Source organism: Anticarsia gemmatalis, chromosome 2 (genome assembly GCF_050436995.1).
Source record: "Anticarsia gemmatalis isolate Benzon Research Colony breed Stoneville strain chromosome 2, ilAntGemm2 primary, whole genome shotgun sequence".
Lineage (NCBI taxonomy): Eukaryota > Metazoa > Arthropoda > Insecta > Lepidoptera > Erebidae > Anticarsia > Anticarsia gemmatalis.
In genome coordinates, this window is record NC_134746.1 from 162536 (window position 1) to 183721 (window position 21186).

The 21186-nt window shown below is 36.3% G+C and overlaps 1 protein-coding gene across 4 annotated transcripts in view; it reads left to right on the plus strand.

Moving 5' to 3' along the window:
* Window positions 1-21186, plus strand: part of LOC142978875 (transcription factor GATA-3-like) — a 61069-nt gene that overhangs the window by 33173 nt on the left and 6710 nt on the right. For 2 of the 4 annotated variants that reach the window (XM_076123477.1, XM_076123485.1), the window contains exons 2-3: window positions 10255-10475; window positions 16016-16132. In XM_076123477.1, the coding sequence (XP_075979592.1) occupies window positions 10295-10475; window positions 16016-16132 (298 nt within the window). In that variant the 5' untranslated portion in view covers window positions 10255-10294. Of the gene's footprint in view, window positions 1-10254; window positions 10476-15722; window positions 15899-16015; window positions 16133-21186 lie in introns of those variants that run through there. The other 2 variants (XM_076123492.1, XM_076123499.1) reach the window with 1 other exon arrangement.

The window sequence follows — 21186 nt, forward strand, 5'->3', positions numbered from 1 at the left end:
GTGTACGGCGCATTGTGGAGCGTTGTGTATGGTGGTGGCGCCCGACAGTCGCGGCTCAAGTGCTTCTAAAACGAGCGCAAGTTGGCCTAGGTCGGACACCCACCAGACGCGCGGCTCAGACACACACACACACACAAACAAACATACACACACACAATATTCACAGATGTAACGCAGATATCGCGCTATTTATGTCTATATCTCTTTGATAGCCGCGCTTTATCTCACTTGATCTCGCTTTGTTTCAATCAGACTGTACCGTTACTTATGTGAATTGGTCAGCAAAGCTATGCAAAAAAATTATACCAAAATACGTGCTTGAAATAGGAAGAGCCGAAACAAACGATTTCGACAACGTTGTTGGTGTAGTGTTTAGTATACTACGACAAACTGATAAGCACGTGTGTCTTACGTCTGATTCTTACACGAAAATATGTTACATACTTGATTTGGCTATGATTATTCTTCGTATTTGTTGTTTGTATGTTTGTAAAATTCTCAGTGTCGATCGCACAGCGGTGACCAAATTCCGAATGTTATAATTTGTATAAATAGTATTGAGCATGTAGTTCGCTTGAATTTGGAAAATTTCCCACTCTTTTCTGTGTAAAGGCTAATGTGTGAGTCAAAAATGTACCTACCTCCCTAACATGGTCATGTTACAAATTTAAGGGAAAAAATAAATTATTACTTTCTTTTTAAATTCTATTGCGCATTTTTTGTAAAAATGTCTTTTAGAGAACAGCGACCTTTTTATGATGAAGTGCCGTCCATGCTCATAAGAATGTTATTGTAGCTTTCTATCACGTCAGAACGGCTAAACTGATTTCGATTAAAGAAAGGTTTACAAAATATAAGTTTTGCATATTCATTTACCGCTTCTAAAATATTGTCTTTGACTTGTAGTAAGTTCGTTTGAATAACTTCATAATGGTTATTTAAAACATACACTAATTAACCTAGAGCAACGCCGCATGGAGTGCATCCCGAAATACATCCACTTATAACTAGTATGTTCAAATGTATTGACCTTGTGACCTCGTACCAACTGCTGTGTATACAGAGCTTCAACTTATCTGGCAATTAACCGACGGTAAAAACATTCAGAAATAGACTGAACCAATAGGTAATTTTGTCTATTTTTAAATGTTCATAGGCCGTCGTGCTCGCCGGTAATTAAAAAAGATCTAAGTAACCATTTATACATCCTAACTGTCGTATCCATTCCACTGAAATGTTATAAATGCGAAAGTTAGATTGTCAGTTACACTAGCACGGTTAAACCATAGAACCAATTTTGATGAAGTTTAGCATAAGATACAAGAATGATTTCCTTTCAAAAATCAATGTCTATGCAGCTGACGCAGGGAATTAAAAAGTACGCAAGTGGTAGGTACCGCGCGGGACACCTGGCTTATAATATAAGAAGGATAAAAAAGAGTAAATAAACATGTTGTTATCGGTAGGTTGCCAAATATGGTGCATTTATCAAATATCTATTAAGTAACTTCATATTTCCAACCCATATTAAGTACATTTAATAAGTATTCATGCCTTACTTCAAATAATACTGTCGTCAAGCGGAAAGTCAGTTGCGGAAAATGCATCAAAATTGCAAGCAACAGGGAAATAAGTAACATTGTGTATTAAGTGTATATTGTAGCGTATTAGTAGATTAATTGAAAGAAGGATAGTCTCTATAGAACCTGTGTTGCTAAGACAAATCAGCAAACGGACCACGGAAATAAAGAATCTGGATTATTTGATTTTCCAAATAGATTTTTTTACCAGACTTAATTGAAAGGTAGAGAGGTGAAGTAATCACCAGAAATACATAACTGTGGGGTCCTTACAATGAGAAACATTTGACATTTAAATCATCTCTGTGGGTCAAGTAGGTTTCGTGTCCTGTACCTCGATTCTCTACCACTATCGACTACCGACAACCGGCTAGCTATCGAATTTTGACATTTAGAATGTACTGCCAAAATGTTTCCTACGACACCCGTCAGAGGCGCTGATCAGATTTTCATACAAAATTTCTCGATGACAGTTCGGTTGTCGGTAGTCGATAGTAGAAGAGAATCGAGGCACCGGTCGGGCACTAATTCCGTTTCAGTTAGGAATATATTCTTAAATATTCGGATGCTCGCCTGAATTACAATGAGACTTAGATTAGGCAACGTAGGTTTCTTTCCTTTCATTCATCTTTGACTTCTACCTACACTTTCTAGTATAACAAGCGTTATATTAGATGTAAATCAAAGAAAAAGTTATAAACTTTAAGCTCTCTAAAATTTTCCTAATGAATTGTCTGGCAACCGGTAAAACAAATAAACTCTGGCTAAGCCGCAGTCGTTCGACCTTGTGGCTTTTGACTCCAAATAAGCAGAACTAAGTACATAATATATTGTTCAGTTACATTATATACAAACATGTAGGTCATCTACTGTGTATGTGATCGAGGTTAACTCACTAGAACGATACAAACAAACACTTACTCACCCTGAAAAGGAAAATTATTAAGAAAGTGATGAATAACGAGAAATCACTGGTGTATTGTTTTATATTGTGAACGGAAAGTTTTGTCGTTTAGTTCATGTTTATATTTAGGCTTCAATAATTTTAAACTTTGTACCTGTATTGTTTGTCACGAGGGGATTTACAAACGTACGAGTTTTAAGTTGAAATACAATATAACACAACAAAACTATTTCTACTCGAACATTGAATTGTGATTCCTAATCTCTCACGTGAGGCTAATTGGCAGAACGTATACAGTTAATCGATTTTAGAATTTCAGTCAGATCTCTCTCCAAAGGAAGTTATCGTAGATTGAAAACCCATTAACGAGGAGTGCAACGGGACAAATTAATAGCACGACTCATTAACAGCTGTTGAGTACATACCTCACGTCTAACCCCTCCCTCCCCGCACAGACCCTCACTACCTGCAATATAAATTCGATGCATAATTTTTCAGAGTCGGTCATAAATCGACGCGAATATAGCGCGAGCGTCCCTCCGCTAATGTATTGCGTAAATCAGCCGAGACCCGGCGAATTTACACAACATGATATGCGAATACCAACCTTATATTATCAGCTTTATAGTACAAAATTATTTGATGTTAAACAATATAATTAGTCATTGAAATATCAACTTTATCGAGGAGATAATAAAGTAGATTATAACATGTGGTTTGATATAATTAGTTTAGCGAGGAGCATTCGTACGACGTTCAAGGGCGATGGCTCGGGAGGCTGGTATCTGTGACGAACATCGGACGTTGGGGGATAATTATGAACTAATGAGTACAGCGAGGACAAGGCTTGAGGGACTTATATTTTGTTTACGACATAAATAAGTACTTATTAGTAAATACTACAAGCACGGTGGTTGATATGAAGTTATAACTCATAAAGGTTATCTAGACGTACCGGTAGCTGATTGCAAACGTCAACTTTTGCGATTTGCTTTTTTATTTATTTGTATTAAATGACAACTTGCAGTAAGGTAACTTAATCTTGTATCGCGGTATTTTTACAACTACAACCAAGAGACACTGAGTGCTAACAGACGTAAAGCAACTAATTGTCAATCACTCGATTTTTTTTGTCGATATTTTTTCCGTCAGGGAAGCGAATTGATGAACGCGCAAAATTAGACTACTGAGGCAGTAGTAGCTGTAAAACTACATTCATTAGTGTTTCACTCAAAATAATGTAGTTTAACAGAATATTGTTCAATGTAGGTATATGTCCGAAAAAACAGGCTGGTATCAATATAAACTAAGATACACCGTTTTAAGAACCTACTTCATTAAGGCAAATAGAGTCTCGAAACCGTGCTTCCAGATCGATACTAGTCTATTAATATGAACGTAGTTTGTTAACAGTTAGGTAGATAAAGAAACAATACAGGAAAATATATCACAAACATATTCCTGAACAAACACAGGAACTTTAACAAACAACACGATTTATTGCTAAGGTTTTCCCGTAGTCGACGATAACAATGTTAATAATTTTCTAATTGTAATTATTGTTATATTAGCAATTAATTGAGTCCTTAACCTTCCTTCCCGACGGTTGACCGACGCTGACATAACGCTAGCTTTGATTTTCCTTCATTTATTACATTCACTTTTCTTTACTCGAGTAAAATAATTTGTCATGTAAAGTGAATCATTTGAGACTGTTCAGTTATTTCACAATGGATTACACAGTTTACAAAATTGTTTAGTTAATCCTAACAGTTCAGTAAGGAAAAATGTTTAAAACCTTTGTCATAACTGGATACGGGCTTTCCCTAGATAATAATGGAATGAGTTCAATACAATAGTCTAAGACTACGTATACCTGTGAAAACTTATTGTTATTCCAGCACCGCCTCAAAATATTCGCGCATACTATGAAGGTTTGTTCATAAGCGTTCATTCACAGTTATAGCTCATCAATGTTCAACACTTAAGCTCAAATAAACACATATGCGTTAATTAGTTGAGCAGTAAAACTGATGTATAGGCGAGTAAATCACCGCGGCACGGTAATAAGGGGGTGTGCACATGTGCAGTAACATCGTTCACACTTGTCCCCCGCGCATGCGTGTACGAGTGGGTTAACCGCGCGGCGCATGCGCGGAATGCCGCGGGGTGCGCGCGCGCTGATTTATCACGTCCACACCTGGGACACTGTCGGGAAACTTAACTACACTTCGTATAGAGTTCAGGCTTATGGTGGATTAGAAATTGACTGCCGCACTTTCGGTCCCAAAAAAATACAATTTAAAAACTAAATATTATAGCCGTTCCTTACCTTAAAAATCGCCTCATCAGAAATTGCCTGAAAAATAATTATCACAAAATTATTGTCAAGATTCTAAATACAGATATGTTTGAAGGCACTATTGCACTTATATTGCAAGCTTAAGCTCTGTGTCTCATAATGTGTGGTGTAGTGACATCGCGCGACATCGCCCCGCGTGGCGTGGGCGGCGCGTGGCGGTGGGAGCCGAGCAGACGACACCTGAGAATGTCGCACTACAAGCTTGCACTACGTAAATAACTTACACTATTTGCGGAACAACCACTACGGAACCACAACAACGATGTTTATTGTGATGAACAGTTATAGTCAACTTTCGTAAACTAACTATTCAAAGTATTTCATGATCATCAAATTGAATGTTAGCAGATTGTTTTACATGCTTTCTGTCCATTTATCGTATCGGAAAGATTATCAGACACTTACCCGCAAGCCGATGTTATAAGCATCACTGACACAGCAATAACACTCACAGAAACTATCACACATAAAGAATTTTACACTCAACACTTCAATTCGAAACACTCGCGACTTGTACACGATTACACTTAAATATTATAATGTAACGGGTCTTAAACGCGATTGAAAATTTAAGGTTAGGATACCTTATTTGTTTACCCGACGTTTCTATCGAATTCCATCGACCGTGATCACGAGCTGACTGATATGGCTGCCAAGCGTCGTCTCCATCGAGTTTCTGCGCCTACCCTCACTTGGTGTCCACTGAGTTTATATAATATTGTTTGAAATGGTCGGTACTTCGACACAAAACACTAACGACGGCGTCTATTTAATGTTCTTTTGCCTCCGTTGCAGCAGGCAAAGGAAACAACACCCAAACAGCCTCGTCTTCTTAAAATATCCAATCTGGATTATTTAAATAAGTAAATAAAATTAAAAAAATATATATTTCGATATTCGAAATTCGAATTGCATTTATGCAAATAATATTATTTATTTTGATTTATTTTATTATATTGTTAGGTGGAAAATGTCGCCATTGAAGAATATAGTTCTTGAAAAAATCCGCTAGGGGCGCTGATCAATTTTTCATATAAAATTTCTCGATGGCTAGCGGGTTGACGATACTCGATAGTTGTACAGATTCGCGCTAGAGGTCTATCACATATGTTACCAATATAAAATTTATCTCTCCTATCAAATACAAAACTGAATCATGTATTTAACAAATCCATGATTCAGTTTGGCTATCAGTAAAATCTGAAATATGTTGTTAATATGTGTATAACAATATATCATTCATGAAAGTTGGCGCCGGCGTCAGATTCTCGCGCACGCTAGCGACAAATGTATGAAACACGAGCGTCGCACGTGCTCAGTGTTGAAATATAACCCGCGCTCATTATGTCTCATTTGTCATACACGGCAGTGTCACGTAACACTCAACCCTTTGAAGTAGATGTCGTAATTTATGGTACAAAACCTATATCCTTAATATCGTAGTCAGCTCAATAAACAGACTTACATCTTTTAGACAATAATTTTAAGGACACAGATTAACTAGTAGACTACCTACTATGTAATTAGTTTTACCTCCTTGATCTAAGTATATCTATAAACAATCTTATACCTTTCTTTCTATAGATTTATGGTAATAATCAACCATTTTAAAATGATCGTAGAGTTGTGGACAAACATTAGCGTAGACTATAAATTGGTGCTTTTCCCTGCTAATTTTAATACCCAGATTCAGCAATTTGTACAATAAATAAATGTAGTTAATAGTTATAAAGTAGGCCAGCTTATACACAAATACTCCGTAACAGCGAGTCACAATTTAAAAGAACGACCACAAACGCGAAGTGCCGCGAACAACTTGATAATATAAACACTCATATTTAGAGTAACAGAAGCTCGTAACATCGTCGGTGTATGGCGAATATGGCGATGCTATACACTAATATATGTACTAAAGTAGTGCAATTATTTTATCGATATCGAGATTTTAAATAAAAAACATATCTTATAGAACTACAATAAATGTATTTTCTGAACCTATAACCCTGCTTTTGTAAGAATCACTGGACTCTTCCCTGTTTCGATCTAATTAAAATGGTCAGTTCTTTAATTATGAAGCTGTTTATATGAAAAGGAAGTGGCAGTCATGTTAAAGCGAAAAAAACACTCAAATAAGTGTCACATTTTGTTGTTTTTCTCTCATCTTTGGACAATTATAATGACAAATTAGATAATTAGCAAAAATCTAGTTATCCTAAGCACGATATTACTAACACCATATTTATTCCTACATTCCACCTAAAAATAACTTTATTGGCACACTTCGTGTAATGACATATCATACCCGAACTCTATAGTCTTTACTCTATCCTTCTCTACCGTACTCTCTCAGAGTGTAGTACAATCAGATACGTTTGTTACGAGAACGCATCGTACTCGGCGCAGCGGCGCGGACGCATAAACCGCTAAGTTATGACGACCGCGCACACACCACGCATGCCGCTAATGGTGGAACTACATTAGCCCGACCTGGACCACGTCTGTAGGTGTACACCACCCTCACCACTACATAACATCCTATACAATAACTACTTTTCAGGCTTTGCCAGGTGCTCTCAACATTTTCATCACAATAGAATCAATTTCAAACTTTTTTCCTTCCAAGAAGTTGATTGTGACTCTTGTTGACGAGTGTTTTGGCTGACAAGCTAAGGCACCGAAGAATGATCTTCACAGAACACCATACTTACTACTGCATAAATAGTTGGTAGCCACTAGTAGCCAACAATCAATGATATTTAAGGCAAAATCGAATCTCTAAAATTCAGCTAACAACATTAAGATACACCTTTTTAACCTGTCTACAAAGTAATACAGTTCTACCTTTTATAATAAACAAGCAGGCGCGACACGCAAAACGCATCTCGGCCGCTATCAGGGAGTTTCAACAACAGCCACGATCTTTAGTTATGATACTTTATGTTGAGCACCACGCCGCGAACTGTACGCTCATAACACTCGCACACTCGCCGTAATGGACTGACTACTTTAAATAGTCGCTTTTTATCGTAAATATCATATTATATTGCAAACATCTATAACTTTGTCTTCGAGATGTAGCCGTCGTTTTGGTTTCACTGGAGATTGGGATAAAAATTAAAAGTTATAAGAATGAGATCGATATTTTGGTCACAAAATCTTTAAGTTGAAATAGATGATTCAAAGTGCATAACCTAGAGTGACCTAAAACGTTTGTTTATCAACAAATAATTGAAGCAACTTATATTTATATTTTTCCGGTTCGTATGTTAATTTATGCGCAGTGCAGCACCGCAATAAATACATTGTCGCGTGAGCACAGTTTTATCTTTGTTTAATAAATCGCCACCTGCTTGCACATTACTTTCCCCGTACTTATTGTTGTTTGATAACAAGTGACACGTATTTCAGGGTTTTTCTCAGTAATTTGATGTGAAACCTCCGCGGAGGGCGATTGTCACGAGTGACACAGATACTTGGCGCAACGATATATTACAATAACATTGGCTTAGGTAACTCAGTCACTGTGGCAAGCGCTTACAACAAACATACAACTTACCATCACATTTCATAACACTAGACTCTTAATAACAAACAAATAAGTGTCATATTTCAATGGCATATGTTTCAGTGATGTGTGTTACAAGTGTGTAACAATGTCGTGCCGTATCTTCGGCTACAAGGGCGGTTGCGATACGCGCACGCGCTCATATCGTCGTGTGCTAATCGCAGTCACTACTATCAACCAATTAAAACTCGATACTATGTGACAACCTTGTAATATTTGATGATACTTGCTCATTAATTTGTACAATATTATTTATTTAATATGTAGTGGATAGTTCATGAATTATAAACTGAGTACAGAACATCTTTTCCTAACAATTCACAGATAGTAAAGATGTAAGGAATCATTTGTTTCAAACTGTCAGGAACAAAAATTGCGTATTTACATTGTTTTTTAGGGTAGCTATAATAATAAGTCATGTTTACGTATATAGTTGTAAACCGTTCGGTAACAATCAATTTTGTAGACTATCTTACTTAAGCGCTTACTAACGAGGTATAAACTTCGAAATATCTGTATGAAATATCTTATTTATAAAAACAACTGAAGCATCTTTCCCTAATGGAGATCCGTTTCAGAGAAGGCATGAGGTCACATTTCACAGCCTATTCAAGTATTAATTAAAAGAGTACAGGCTTCAGCTCAGTTTAGCTCGCTGGTATTTCCATCGAGCCCCTCCAATACCTAGTAATAACGGAATTGTACCTATGTACGTCGGAATTACCGCGCCACTGAACACCACAGCCGTTTGTCATCGCTTGTCTCAAAAGGCACTCTGCCAAAATGGAGTTCAACTAGAGGATATTGTTTAAAGTTTTTTTCAGAAAATTCCATTGGATTCGGAGGTTATCCGCACTAGAAATACAGAAAATACTTGGTCTCACCATATTCAAGTACGTTAAGATCTTATAAAATCTTTAACCATCAAAATTATAAAAAGAGACCGATATCTAGTGATTAATTAATGATTTAAGATTCCTAAATACTAAACGATAAAGAGGGTACAACAAAGGTACATAGAAGCAGGAAACAAGTGGATCCGTTTCCTCGTACCATGTATAATATATGTTCTATAGTTGGAAACCACACGGATTATCTGTTTACCTCAAGTAATTGTCACAACAAGCTCGCCTGCGTCACCGCCGCCCGCAATCTGCGCGCGCGTCATCTTACACTTAATTGTGAACAATATTAAGATATACAATACACCATGTTATTGTTATAACTACATAATTGTTTATCACACGGTTTTCCCCGCAACAAATCTATTATTTCAGTGACATATCAAACAGGATAGGGGATACAAAATTGTAAAACATTTTTAAAATTTATTTATTGTTGTTTATATTTTTACTGAAAATAAGGAAATTGTGATATGCCTACTTAGGCATTTTATCATTTTTTTCAAACAATCATTATCTTTCACCATGCTTAACAGTTACAAAAAGATTCGCAACCAAACTAGCTATTTCCATGAGAATAATATATTCTATAGGGACTATTCTATAGGAATATAGTCTATAAGGACTCGACACAACTGGCTAAGAATTTTCCATTCTTCCTTCGCTCTATCTTCAGAATTACCTTTACGTACTTGCGTTAGGGTCGCAAAAGCTGCGATAAAGGAGCAGACAGCAAAAAGGGCTGAAACCAGCGCGTAAACAACGTAACTAACATCTTAAGCGCCATGTGTTTTTACTACCTTCCCAGTATCATCTTTCTACTGAACAAAGGCTTACTCTAGCTGTTTCTTTTCCACTTTACTCTATGGTCTACAACCTTAGGTCTTAATGCAAGTTTTTAAGCCAATTTCTAACGTGTGTGTTCTTCTGTTCTTTCCCAGGTGTGTGATGCGATCTCAGTGAGCGTGTGTTGACGGCACGATGTTCGGCGGCAGCGGCGGCGCGGGCGGCGGCGGCGGCGGCGCGTACGGCGGCGAGTGCGCGGAGGGCTACGGGCTGGGCTACGTGGCGGGCGCGCCGCGCCTGCAGCAGTACGCCGCGCACTTCGCGCCGCACCAGAACGTCTGGCACCACCACCACCCCACACATCATGACGGCTACGGTAACTATTACCTTCTTACTACATACTACATTTCTTTGTTTCGACATTGCTCCAACCACAAACCGTTTCCACCGACTTCAATGCATACTTTGCTACTTTCTTTGGTGGACAAAATCGCAGTCGATATCAACCACCCCTCCCAAGGACAGTTGACTCTAAGCTGTAGATTAGGGTCCGAAGTAGTATCTTGTAGTTTTCAGGCAGTTCAATGTTATTACAATTGTCGAAGTAACAGACACACCAACACCAACATCCATGTCTATTCACGTTCTTCAAAATTCTATCACTTATGTCTTAGATAAGCTACTCAAATGTACACCTTTAGAACTATCTATCAATGATGGCACGACTAATAACAAGCTATAATTGTTTGTAATTAGTAGTAATTACACTCTAGATAGGTCACTATTTACATTCAATTTCTTAAGGAAACTTCTAATATCAAAGGAGCGGCACATATAAAGTAAAAAAACGTATTGCATAAAGATGCAACTTGCATTGCATTCAATTTATACCTAATGCACTTAACCGCTTGAATAATCGTTATGTAACAACTAATTAAAACAAGCTGACGAAGGGAATTTAATAGTATTATTAATATAAAAAACCCGCACAGTAATAGTTGCATTCCAATGACAAAGACTTGAGTGCAAGGGGTAAAGGTTTTTACACACGACATTTATTTAGTGCGCCGTCAACGCGCATATTAGGGTTTCGTACAAAAAGGGAAAACTTACAACAAACGTGTATTTTTCTTATTTTTTGTACGGTACTAGTGCGCAAGTCCAACTCGCACTTGGCCGGTTTTTTACATCCACGTTCACATTATCAACGTATATTGCTCGGATGTACGTTTCAAAGGTGCGTTTATTTCGATTTAAACTGAACTACAAATCGATGATTTGTTTGTAACAAGGAACTTTGAAATGCACTTTCAAGAATCTCGCTGTAATAGCAATATAAGTGCGAGTATCATAGGCTAAAGTTACAACTCTTCTACCGCCGTACGCGTTTCACCCCCGTTTCTAAGTACATTTAGCGGTGTTTTATGTATTCAATAAGGTTATTTTTTATGAGTTTAAACACTATTGAATTGATAAACTACCGCTAAATGTACCTCACAAACCAGGGGCTAGTTGCGTTCAATGTGCGTGGTCGTCGCGTCAAATGAACGTAGTGTGTAATGCGTCTAAGCCTGTAACTGCATCGTTCATTAATAGTTCACGGATATAATTATGTTTGATTCATTTACTCATTATTAGCAAACAACTCTCGCACTCAGACGGAGCGGCGCCACTTGATGCAAAACTAGAAAAGTGACGTTTACAATACTGTTATGACATTTGAATAACATCTTGTTTTGTTGTTGTAATAGTTTTGTTTTGCTTGCATATAAATACGCTTACAGTAAACTTAATGATTACACTATCCTTCTGGAGTAGACTCACATTCAACTGCTGTAGAGCGGTTTGTATAGTTTTTTTTCAGCCACCATTTGCTTTTGTGTATGCGACAGCTTTTCAATAGGTCTCCAGATCAGAGGTAAATAGACTCGCTATATCGCATGTAACATTGTATACAACAAAACGAGGATGTATTGCAAACAACTTAACTTATACTTTATGTATAACAAGAATGATATCATGAATATTAATAACTTGGTGTAGATACAAAACAAGTTGGTAGGTAGATTAAATTAATCATGAAATAAAACCACAATTAAGTGGTAATATGGAAGCATTGTAACTACCTACTGTATTGTGTTAGTATCACAAAAGATTGACATATAAATAACTATCGATGGAACAAAGTAATATAACGTAGGAGCACGAGTATGTAGTATCCTCCTATAAAGACACGTTCACAACGAGTTAGGTACTGACGGATAGCATTTTTACAGTACAGGTAGAGAATAATGCTCTATACAAGTGGTTTTGCTTTAAAAACTAATAAGTAAATTAAATTATCTACCGTATAGACAAGCTTTGTCCGGTTATTTACAAGACCTGGAAAAGAAATACAAACATCATATTAAGACGCTGCAAAAATCCGAACCCGCAAGACTGTCTCCTATATAGAAGGTAGCGCAGTGCCTACTACTCTACATATACAGTATATTTCAAAATCATAATGTCGATCACTTGTATACAGCCTTTAAAACAAACCTACCGATATCAAGCCGTGGACATTATTGTACAGGGGCCTTAACGCTTCATATAATATAGTACAGTTAACTTGTGGTCAGATAAGATGCGGAGGGAATAACATTGTCCTGAGACTACTTGGAACCGATACTGTACTCGGAAAATAACACTCATTAGTGTAATCTAGAGACTTCAGCTGAAAACATTGATGAGTTGATGTGCTCAATTAATCACTAAGTTATTTGTTAAAGATTTGCGTCAATCGTGAATGATTTTGATTTCAGTATTTCCAATTAGTCAGTTTCTTTATCCCTTCCCCTCAACTTTAACCCAATAAAGTAATGTGCTTCTTGTTACTACAATGTTTAACACTACGTGTCTTACTAAAAACGTCGTGTAAGCTCTGATACAAGACAATGAATATTTGAAAGAAGCTGTCAACATTCATTTCGGCGATTCTACCTAATATTTGTCTTGAAGTGATGAAACGGGGCTACATGTTTTACTACTTCTTCAAATAAAACTCTAATAGACATTAAACATAACAGTCAAGATTACCAAGAATTGACAAGCACACATAGTTTCCTCATCATCATTGGCCTATAAGCCTATATTCATCATTGCAGAGAATGAACAGGGTAGTTCAGATGCAATATTTGAAGTAGTTCCTGCTCCTTGACACACACAGGCCACAGATATACCAAAGTTTCACTCCGGTAGTTTTAGTTGGTAGGTCCAGCTCATCCACTGGGAGTCCGACTCACGTCCCCTTCAGCCCGATCATAAGGCATTAGGTGCATAAAACTTTCCCACAAAGGACAATAAATAAATATAATGTGATGATTAAGAGCCTGATGACAAACGATATGGATCTCTATAAATAGTGTCACTACGATGAGTTGATGAGTCAGTGCTGCGACTGTATCAGCGCGATAACAGCGGAATTTGCGCCAATCACCGCCTTTGTCTGCACATAGATAACGACACTATATCATGTTATGTGCCTACTTATTTATAGCACATTGTCATCATTAAGAACCTTTAACCTGAACCTCTGTAATAGCTCACTGTATTTTTAATTGCAGACCTTACATATTTAGTTTTTCAAACCTTAGCTTCGGGTTTGGATCTAACAATAAAAGTACCAGATGTTCAATATTATTATCTTCAGCTGTTTTCTATGCTACGTTTCATCAAAATCAATTTAGAATATTACGACAACAACTAGAAATTAGATATAAAACAGACAATGAATACAGAAACAGATTGCAGCAAAAATTAAAATATATAGTTATTCATGTTTAATATTTTCCCGTTAAATTACTCAAAATTCTGGCAGTTTCCAATTGTTATATATCGATATGACTATCTGCTTGATTCTAAAAGGAATTATTATATTTTTTACCTTCCTAGGAATACAAAATTGTTGGTTCGTATTTTCCTGAAATTCAGTTTTGTAGGAAACTTCCTTCAATGATATCAGCACAAATAAAAATAATTGTTTCAGTCATAGTTCCTAGTAGGAAAAAATCCATTAGGTATATTAGATAGTGGAGTTTTGTGTCCAACTGAAACTATGAATTTGACGGCCTCTATAGGGTTGTGGTTAAGATGGTGGTGGTAGTGTGGGTGTGGGTGTGTGGTGAGTGTTTTCAATGAAAACAAGTAGTTGTACGATCCCCAAATATTTGTTTTGCATCTGGTTGCTCTTGAACATTTTGTAAATGTCTCCGCGGTAGATCAGCAATGCAGTGCAGCTCATATTGGATTTTTTCAAACGAAAACTAATAGTCTATTATGGAAGGATTGCGGCGACGACAGGATAATTACAATAAGACGGGGTTTACCCGCTAACAGAACTTTACAGCGCGGTACAATAGTCTAAGAGCTCACTACCACGTATACTTCTTTCACAATAGGCTTTGGGGTCACTTGCGCTCGCTGTGCACGATCAGTAAGCACATTGGTGCTAACTTTTAGAAGGCTCAATTTATCAACATATACCTTTGTAGTCTGAGACTTGCTTGACTTTTGATTGTAATAAATGTTATAGATTTAAGGAAGACCTTACACATATTTTAAAACACTTGTTGTAGATCCTCGCAGCATAAGCTAATTTTCAGTTACATAGGAGTCATTATTGAGAATTCCCTAGATTTCATATCTAAGTAGGTATGTAACGTTCACATAGATACAAAGAGGTATTGTTAAACATATTATATACAAATAATAAAGTATATAGTCATATTAAATGTAAATAGGAACAGATAAGAGCGTAATTACGGAACAGTGATAACGTGGTATTGTGTGATAGTGGTATTATCGTTAATATTCAACATATTGTAACGCGGCTATCTTATCGCCGCGGAGCCAAGTTCTCTGCGCGTTAGCTTTAATGCCATCAAACCACAATTGTGTTTTATTGTTATCATAATTTTATTAACAATCTAGTGATTTCTACAAAAGACTTCAACTTCTGAAGAATTTGTCATTGCTTGCAGTTTCCCACCCACAAACATGGAATCAATGATTTAACCCTATTTCATACTGCTTCTATTTGGTACGGTATTTTAAATTGTTTCAAGATATATACATGTAGTGTGTCGTATTAGAGTAGTGGGCTCCTGGACTATACGAAGGAGGTGTACGTGCGTGAAGGCAGTATCAGTGTTTGTCCCGTGTCTGTAACCGCACCGCGCCCGGAGGCCACAGTGAATCACTATCGTGCGCTAATTCCCGATAGATATGATCCTTACTCCACCAGGATAAATCGTTTGTTTGTTTCATTCGCGTCTTATAACAACCATGTATGTTAAAAGCGCTAGCGATTTTAATTACAACACACAAAAAGAACCTTTTAAGTTATAGTAATAAATGAAAATCCTAAAAATTGACAATAAGCTGATATACCGTGAAATATGTTCACAACAAAATATAGCATTAAATGTTGATATTTACCTCATCACGTGCGAATAATTCAATGAAACGGAATTAGGTCTCAAGTTCGTGAATTGCGGTGGTGTAAGCGTGAATCAGTGGCGATAAGAGCGGAGTGGCTCGCGCGGCGGCGGCCGGCGGCGCGCGGCGGCGGTCAGTGCGCGCCGTGACCTCTGACCGCGCGGGTCACTACACACCACACTCAAGTATCACCCACACACCCTGCCTGCTGTCACACTTGTCACATTACTCTCATAACACTCATAATGGAAGCGTTACCTTACAACATTGAGCTACCTGCCAGCTGGCTGCAGAACTCATGTTTTGCTTCTCTCCTCGGAGGTTCGTTAGTGGATTACTTAGTGGTTGTAGAATTAGTCACTATTTACTTAGAGTCTTGAAGCAATAATATTCGCGTTGACGAAGTACGTTGGTGTAACGTGTGTTGTTGTGCCACAGCTGGCGGCGGCGGCGTGAGCGGCGTGGGCTCAGTGGCCGGCGGCTTGTACTCGCAGAACATGGTCATGGGTTCCTGGTGTGCTCCCTACGACGCGCTGCAGAGACCTACCGCTTATGGTGAGACATTTTACAACTATCTCGTAATCTAAAAAAAAGATCATCTGTGGTATTTTTACCTTGTCATGTTAGCTTTACCAATACATTAAATGTTTTCTTTGGTTTATAATTTACTACTCCATCTCGTCATTCCATTTCATAAAAAGATTAAGTTTTACTCATTATGACAGTGCAAATAACTATATTTTCAGCGGGTAAAGTTAAATATACAAGGTAGAGTTATCGTAACGGTATCACGAAAGACGTTAATTACACTTGGAAGCTTAAAAAAAATGTTTTAGACTTTTTGAAATGTATTTTGTTGACGCACTAGCTCCCAGACTATCTGACTTCTTTCGTGCTAATTTCTAATCTTGTAATTAATTGTACAGATAATTATAATTACTTACATTTAATATCATTGTAATTGTTTACTGCTGTTTTGTGTTTAATAATGCACTAATATTATAAATGCGAGAGTTTGTGAGGATGTATGTATGTTTGTTATTCTTTTACGAAAAACTATTGGACAAATTTTAATGAAATTTGGCACACCGGTAGATTATAACCTAGGATAACATATAGGTTACTTTTCCGGCTTCTAAATATTTTCAGGCGGCTGAAATCGCGGCCAAAAGCTAGTGTAACAATAAATGTATGTGTGTGTGTGTGTTTGTATGTTTGTAAAGTTAGTTATCTGTTCGTGCTACTTGTAATAACAATCAGTGTTAGTTTCAGTTTATCTCTTGTTATGAATGTGACAATCGTTTAGATTTGTCTCATCTTTAGAAGAGCTTAGAAACTACTGCAGTTCATAAATCCTACTAATATTAATAATGCGAAAGTTTGTAAAGATACGTGTCTGTTTGTTACTCCTCCACGCAAAAACCACTCAACAGATCTTGATGAAATTTGATACATAGATAGTTCATAATCTTGTTTAACATATAGGGTACACTGAGATATCTTTTAAGACCGCTGAGGCAAGCTTTAAGGCATTATTATAGGTCAACATCTGTCCAAACTATTTATAACTTAGGATTTAATTAAATATGTATTTATCAATCAATCAATCATCAACGATTTTGAAATAAGATAAAACAGATATTTAGAAAGACTTCTATGATTTTATTAACGACATCTATGTCCTAATATTTATACTAAAACTTTCATCATTTAAATGTTATGTGCGAATTATGGTAATAAGCGTTCAAATGTCGTTTTGAGATTTTGGAAGATAGGAAGGCGATAAAATCTATATTTAGTTCATCACAGACTTTCCTCAGAAATATCTCTAAATTTCCTTTAGCGTAACTATCTAATTTATGGTAGACAGAGTTATCTAATAACGTAGAGAGCTAATTATTCGGAATCTTCTGTCAATCAGAATATTAAGTACTAAAACCAAAAATAAAATTTCTTGACCCATACTCGGTCTTAAGAAATCGTAATCATTATCTAGTTTCATAGGTAAATCACCGTTTTCCAACAGGGGTGGGCAGAGACCAAAGAATGCCACTTGGTACGATCCTATTACAAACTTCCCTTGCTTGAACTGAAATGACGCAAGGAAAGTTTGTAATACATACATGTTGTCATACAGGACGGTTCATTACTTCGTACCTGCATTAGGTCCCTGCATACTCATAATCAGGAATCCCTACGTTAAAACTATGATCAAAATAAGTTCTTATCCAAAACCGTCAGATATGCGCAGTTAACTATACATTTCCTCATTCTATTGAAACAATGTCATAATAAATATAAAATTATTTATTAAATAATGCCTTTTAACATTTTATCTAATCGGATGTCATATTTATAGCTCATATTTAAGGATAATGTGGAAAAAATGCGCTTTCCTTACAATATCATTACGTATATGGAAGTTACAGAATATGTGGTTTATCGTTTATATTGTTCTATTGTATTTAATCAATGGTTATTGCGACATATTATACGATCAGTAGATCATCATAAGTTTTATAAATTACTATAGTTTTACTAATCCTGACCCACGGTAATGAATAATTAATAATTAAATCTTACGGTGCATTGTGAGCTGTTTTTCATAGATGTATGTTAAGATTTTAATTACAATAATTGTATAGATTTTAATAGTGAACAAATTTATATACAATTCGAATACTAATCTAGAAATTTAGCATAGAATTAAATTGATTAAAGACATCAAACAGAAGTTTTAGAGAGATGCTGATTGGCTATGATTGGCCTGTAAGCTTTTAGAAGCCTACTCAGCTCTATGTACATAGGTTTCTGTTACATAATTTTCTGCGGTAATACATAATTTAATAGACATGCTCAATACTAGTGAATGTTTTCTGTCTTTAATAAGCATATCAAAGCCACAGTACCTGTTAGAAATATGCAATAATTACTCATTGGTAGATTCCTTATTAAAATAATTAACTCTATTTTTACAAGTCATTCTGCAGACAGGTCATCGACCGAAAGAATATAATAACATTTTTTTCCTTCAAGTAAATAATAGAAGAAGGATTTTTTCAAGTAATCGTGGTCGAGTACTTAATAATATACTTTTCTTAGTTTAAAACTTCGTCATGTTTAACCGATTTTAGTTTTGTTATTACTAGTTATTTTGGCCCAAACAATTAATTAGTAATATTTAGTTAAAGGCTTGATTGATCTGAGGTATAGATAGATAGAGGCGACTTCGTATAATATGATAATAGTCAAAGCTATTTAGGTATTTTCTTAGTAGCTTCCATCACGTCTTATCACCCACTATCATCCCATGATTCGGCTAATAAAATTATAACATTTTCGACAAAATTCGACTCTACCTAAATGAAACTTACTGAAAAACCATCTGTGTACAAGATAAACAGCGAGTTTTCAAGCTACGTGTAAATGCTTATAGCTTCTCAACCGTGTAACCTAATCTTGCAAAGACCTTGTCACAACATAATGTATTTATAGCACATGTGACCACAAGTCAGTACGTTACAGCACAGAGTACTTACTTGCTGTAGGTACTGTAGGTAGATACTCTTGCGAAGATCCACAATAACACGGACACTTTGACGTCAGCGCGATAACGACCTCTGATTCATTCACTCTAACAATGCTACCAACTATTATTCATTATTAATAATAATCATTACAATTATATCTGCTAAAAAGCCTTTTATAAAGTTCTTGAAAGTTCCATATTATTTTATTTCAAGCTAGGACTACATATAAATCTGTTGTAAGGTTGTTTGGCTAAAGGCGCTTCTAAACGGGCCATATTTTCCTGCAATATGTGGCTGCACTATTGGCAACTCATTGCTCGGCCATCACAAAAATATTTTATTGCAACGATGGCCGAGCAATCTATGGCCGAGCCATGTGTTGCAATATGTCTGAAAATAGTATGGAGCATGATGCAGACTCCTAAACGGGCCACACAAACCGGCAACAATGGCTGAAGAAATCACACTCGTCGCAGCAGCCTATATTGTTTTACAAGAAAAATCAAAAAGGAAAAAGCAGAGACAGTGGATTCGACCTTACTTAAATAGGCGTGAAACATTAGACAATTAATGTCAAGAATTAATACTGGATAAAAAACTATTTTCCAACTTTTCAATTAATTAAATTTAATTTTTAATCAATTTAGTCATTCAAAAAAATATAAGCATATTTATCTGATTAGTTGAAAATAGTATGAGTGTAATGGAACATATCAAATGATACCGATATGATGATAATAAATATACATCGCGTAGAAAAGGATGCACTATATCATAACAAAAGTGAGCGACTGAAACAACAATAAAACTGGCCGGGCAACATTGCCGTAAAATCGGTAGCTCAGCGATCGTCCGGCAACATATCAAAACAATATCGGCCATTCACTGCAATATCAAAAATGTGTGGCTATGTGTCTGAGACATTGCTGCAATATTGCTGCAATATTGCGTAGTATGGCTGGAGTTGCTCGCAATATGTCCGGCCACTATGTTGCAGCCACATATTGCAGGAAAATATGGCCCGTTTAGAAGCGCCTTAAGAATATCCGAAAAGCGTGTAGGTACCTTACATGTGTGATTGATCCGGAGGTACCTACTAACGTATTTTTCACCGCGGGTGCAATTTATATATTTAGGTGCAATTATACCTAAGTTTTTAAATTTCAATTTAGATCAGATATACTTAGAATAGAAATGTAGAGCTTTTTATAGTCAATTTCTATCTGCTTACGACAATAGATTCTGAAGATTCTAAAATTATTATTCTAAAACTAAGTAGGTATGTAATAACTGAAGTAACCTGTTATTAATGAAAATCTTAACCATATTTCCAGTAACTGAGACCACTTTCTGTGAATCCCGAGTCACAAACACTGAGGGTTTCCTCCTTCGTCCCAATATCCTACCGTCAAAACATACACAATGGGGAATTCTACCGGACATTTTTATTGTTTCATGACTTCAGTACTTATTATTAATAATTACGTAATTATTTACAAACATTACCTAAGTTGTATGTCGTTGTTGCACTTCAAAGGCAAGTGGGGTTTCATAGCAATTTGTCAATTTTGTCGTAATGCTGTTTTAAAACAATTTTGTTAAATTTAAACTTAACAAATTAACTACTCAAAGTAAAATACACCGTAGAAATGTTAAATCCGAGTTTCATAGTAAATTGAATCAGAATGAGTTCAACAGTTCTACCCAGGGAAGTGTTACAGGCTCCTTCGTTCGGTGTTAGTTTTTTTTTACCTCAAATAAATATAGGGATGTTTGCAACGAATATTATACCTTAGTAGGTATTTCTATTTGGTTTATTTTTAATTGCTATTGTTTCATCTATGGGGTTACGTGTTCACAGTCAGGTTTCGGTTGACGTCATATAAGTATTGTTATAACTAGGTCAATGCTAGGATTTGCCACTATTCTACACAATACTTCGCTACGATTGTCCCTAGCTTCCTCGACCGAGAGCGGGCACATTGTGTTGTATCTCTACGCATAATTATCGCGATACGCACTGTTTACCTGTATCGTGTATTGTATATTTAGATATCGATAATTGCTAATACCTGTAAT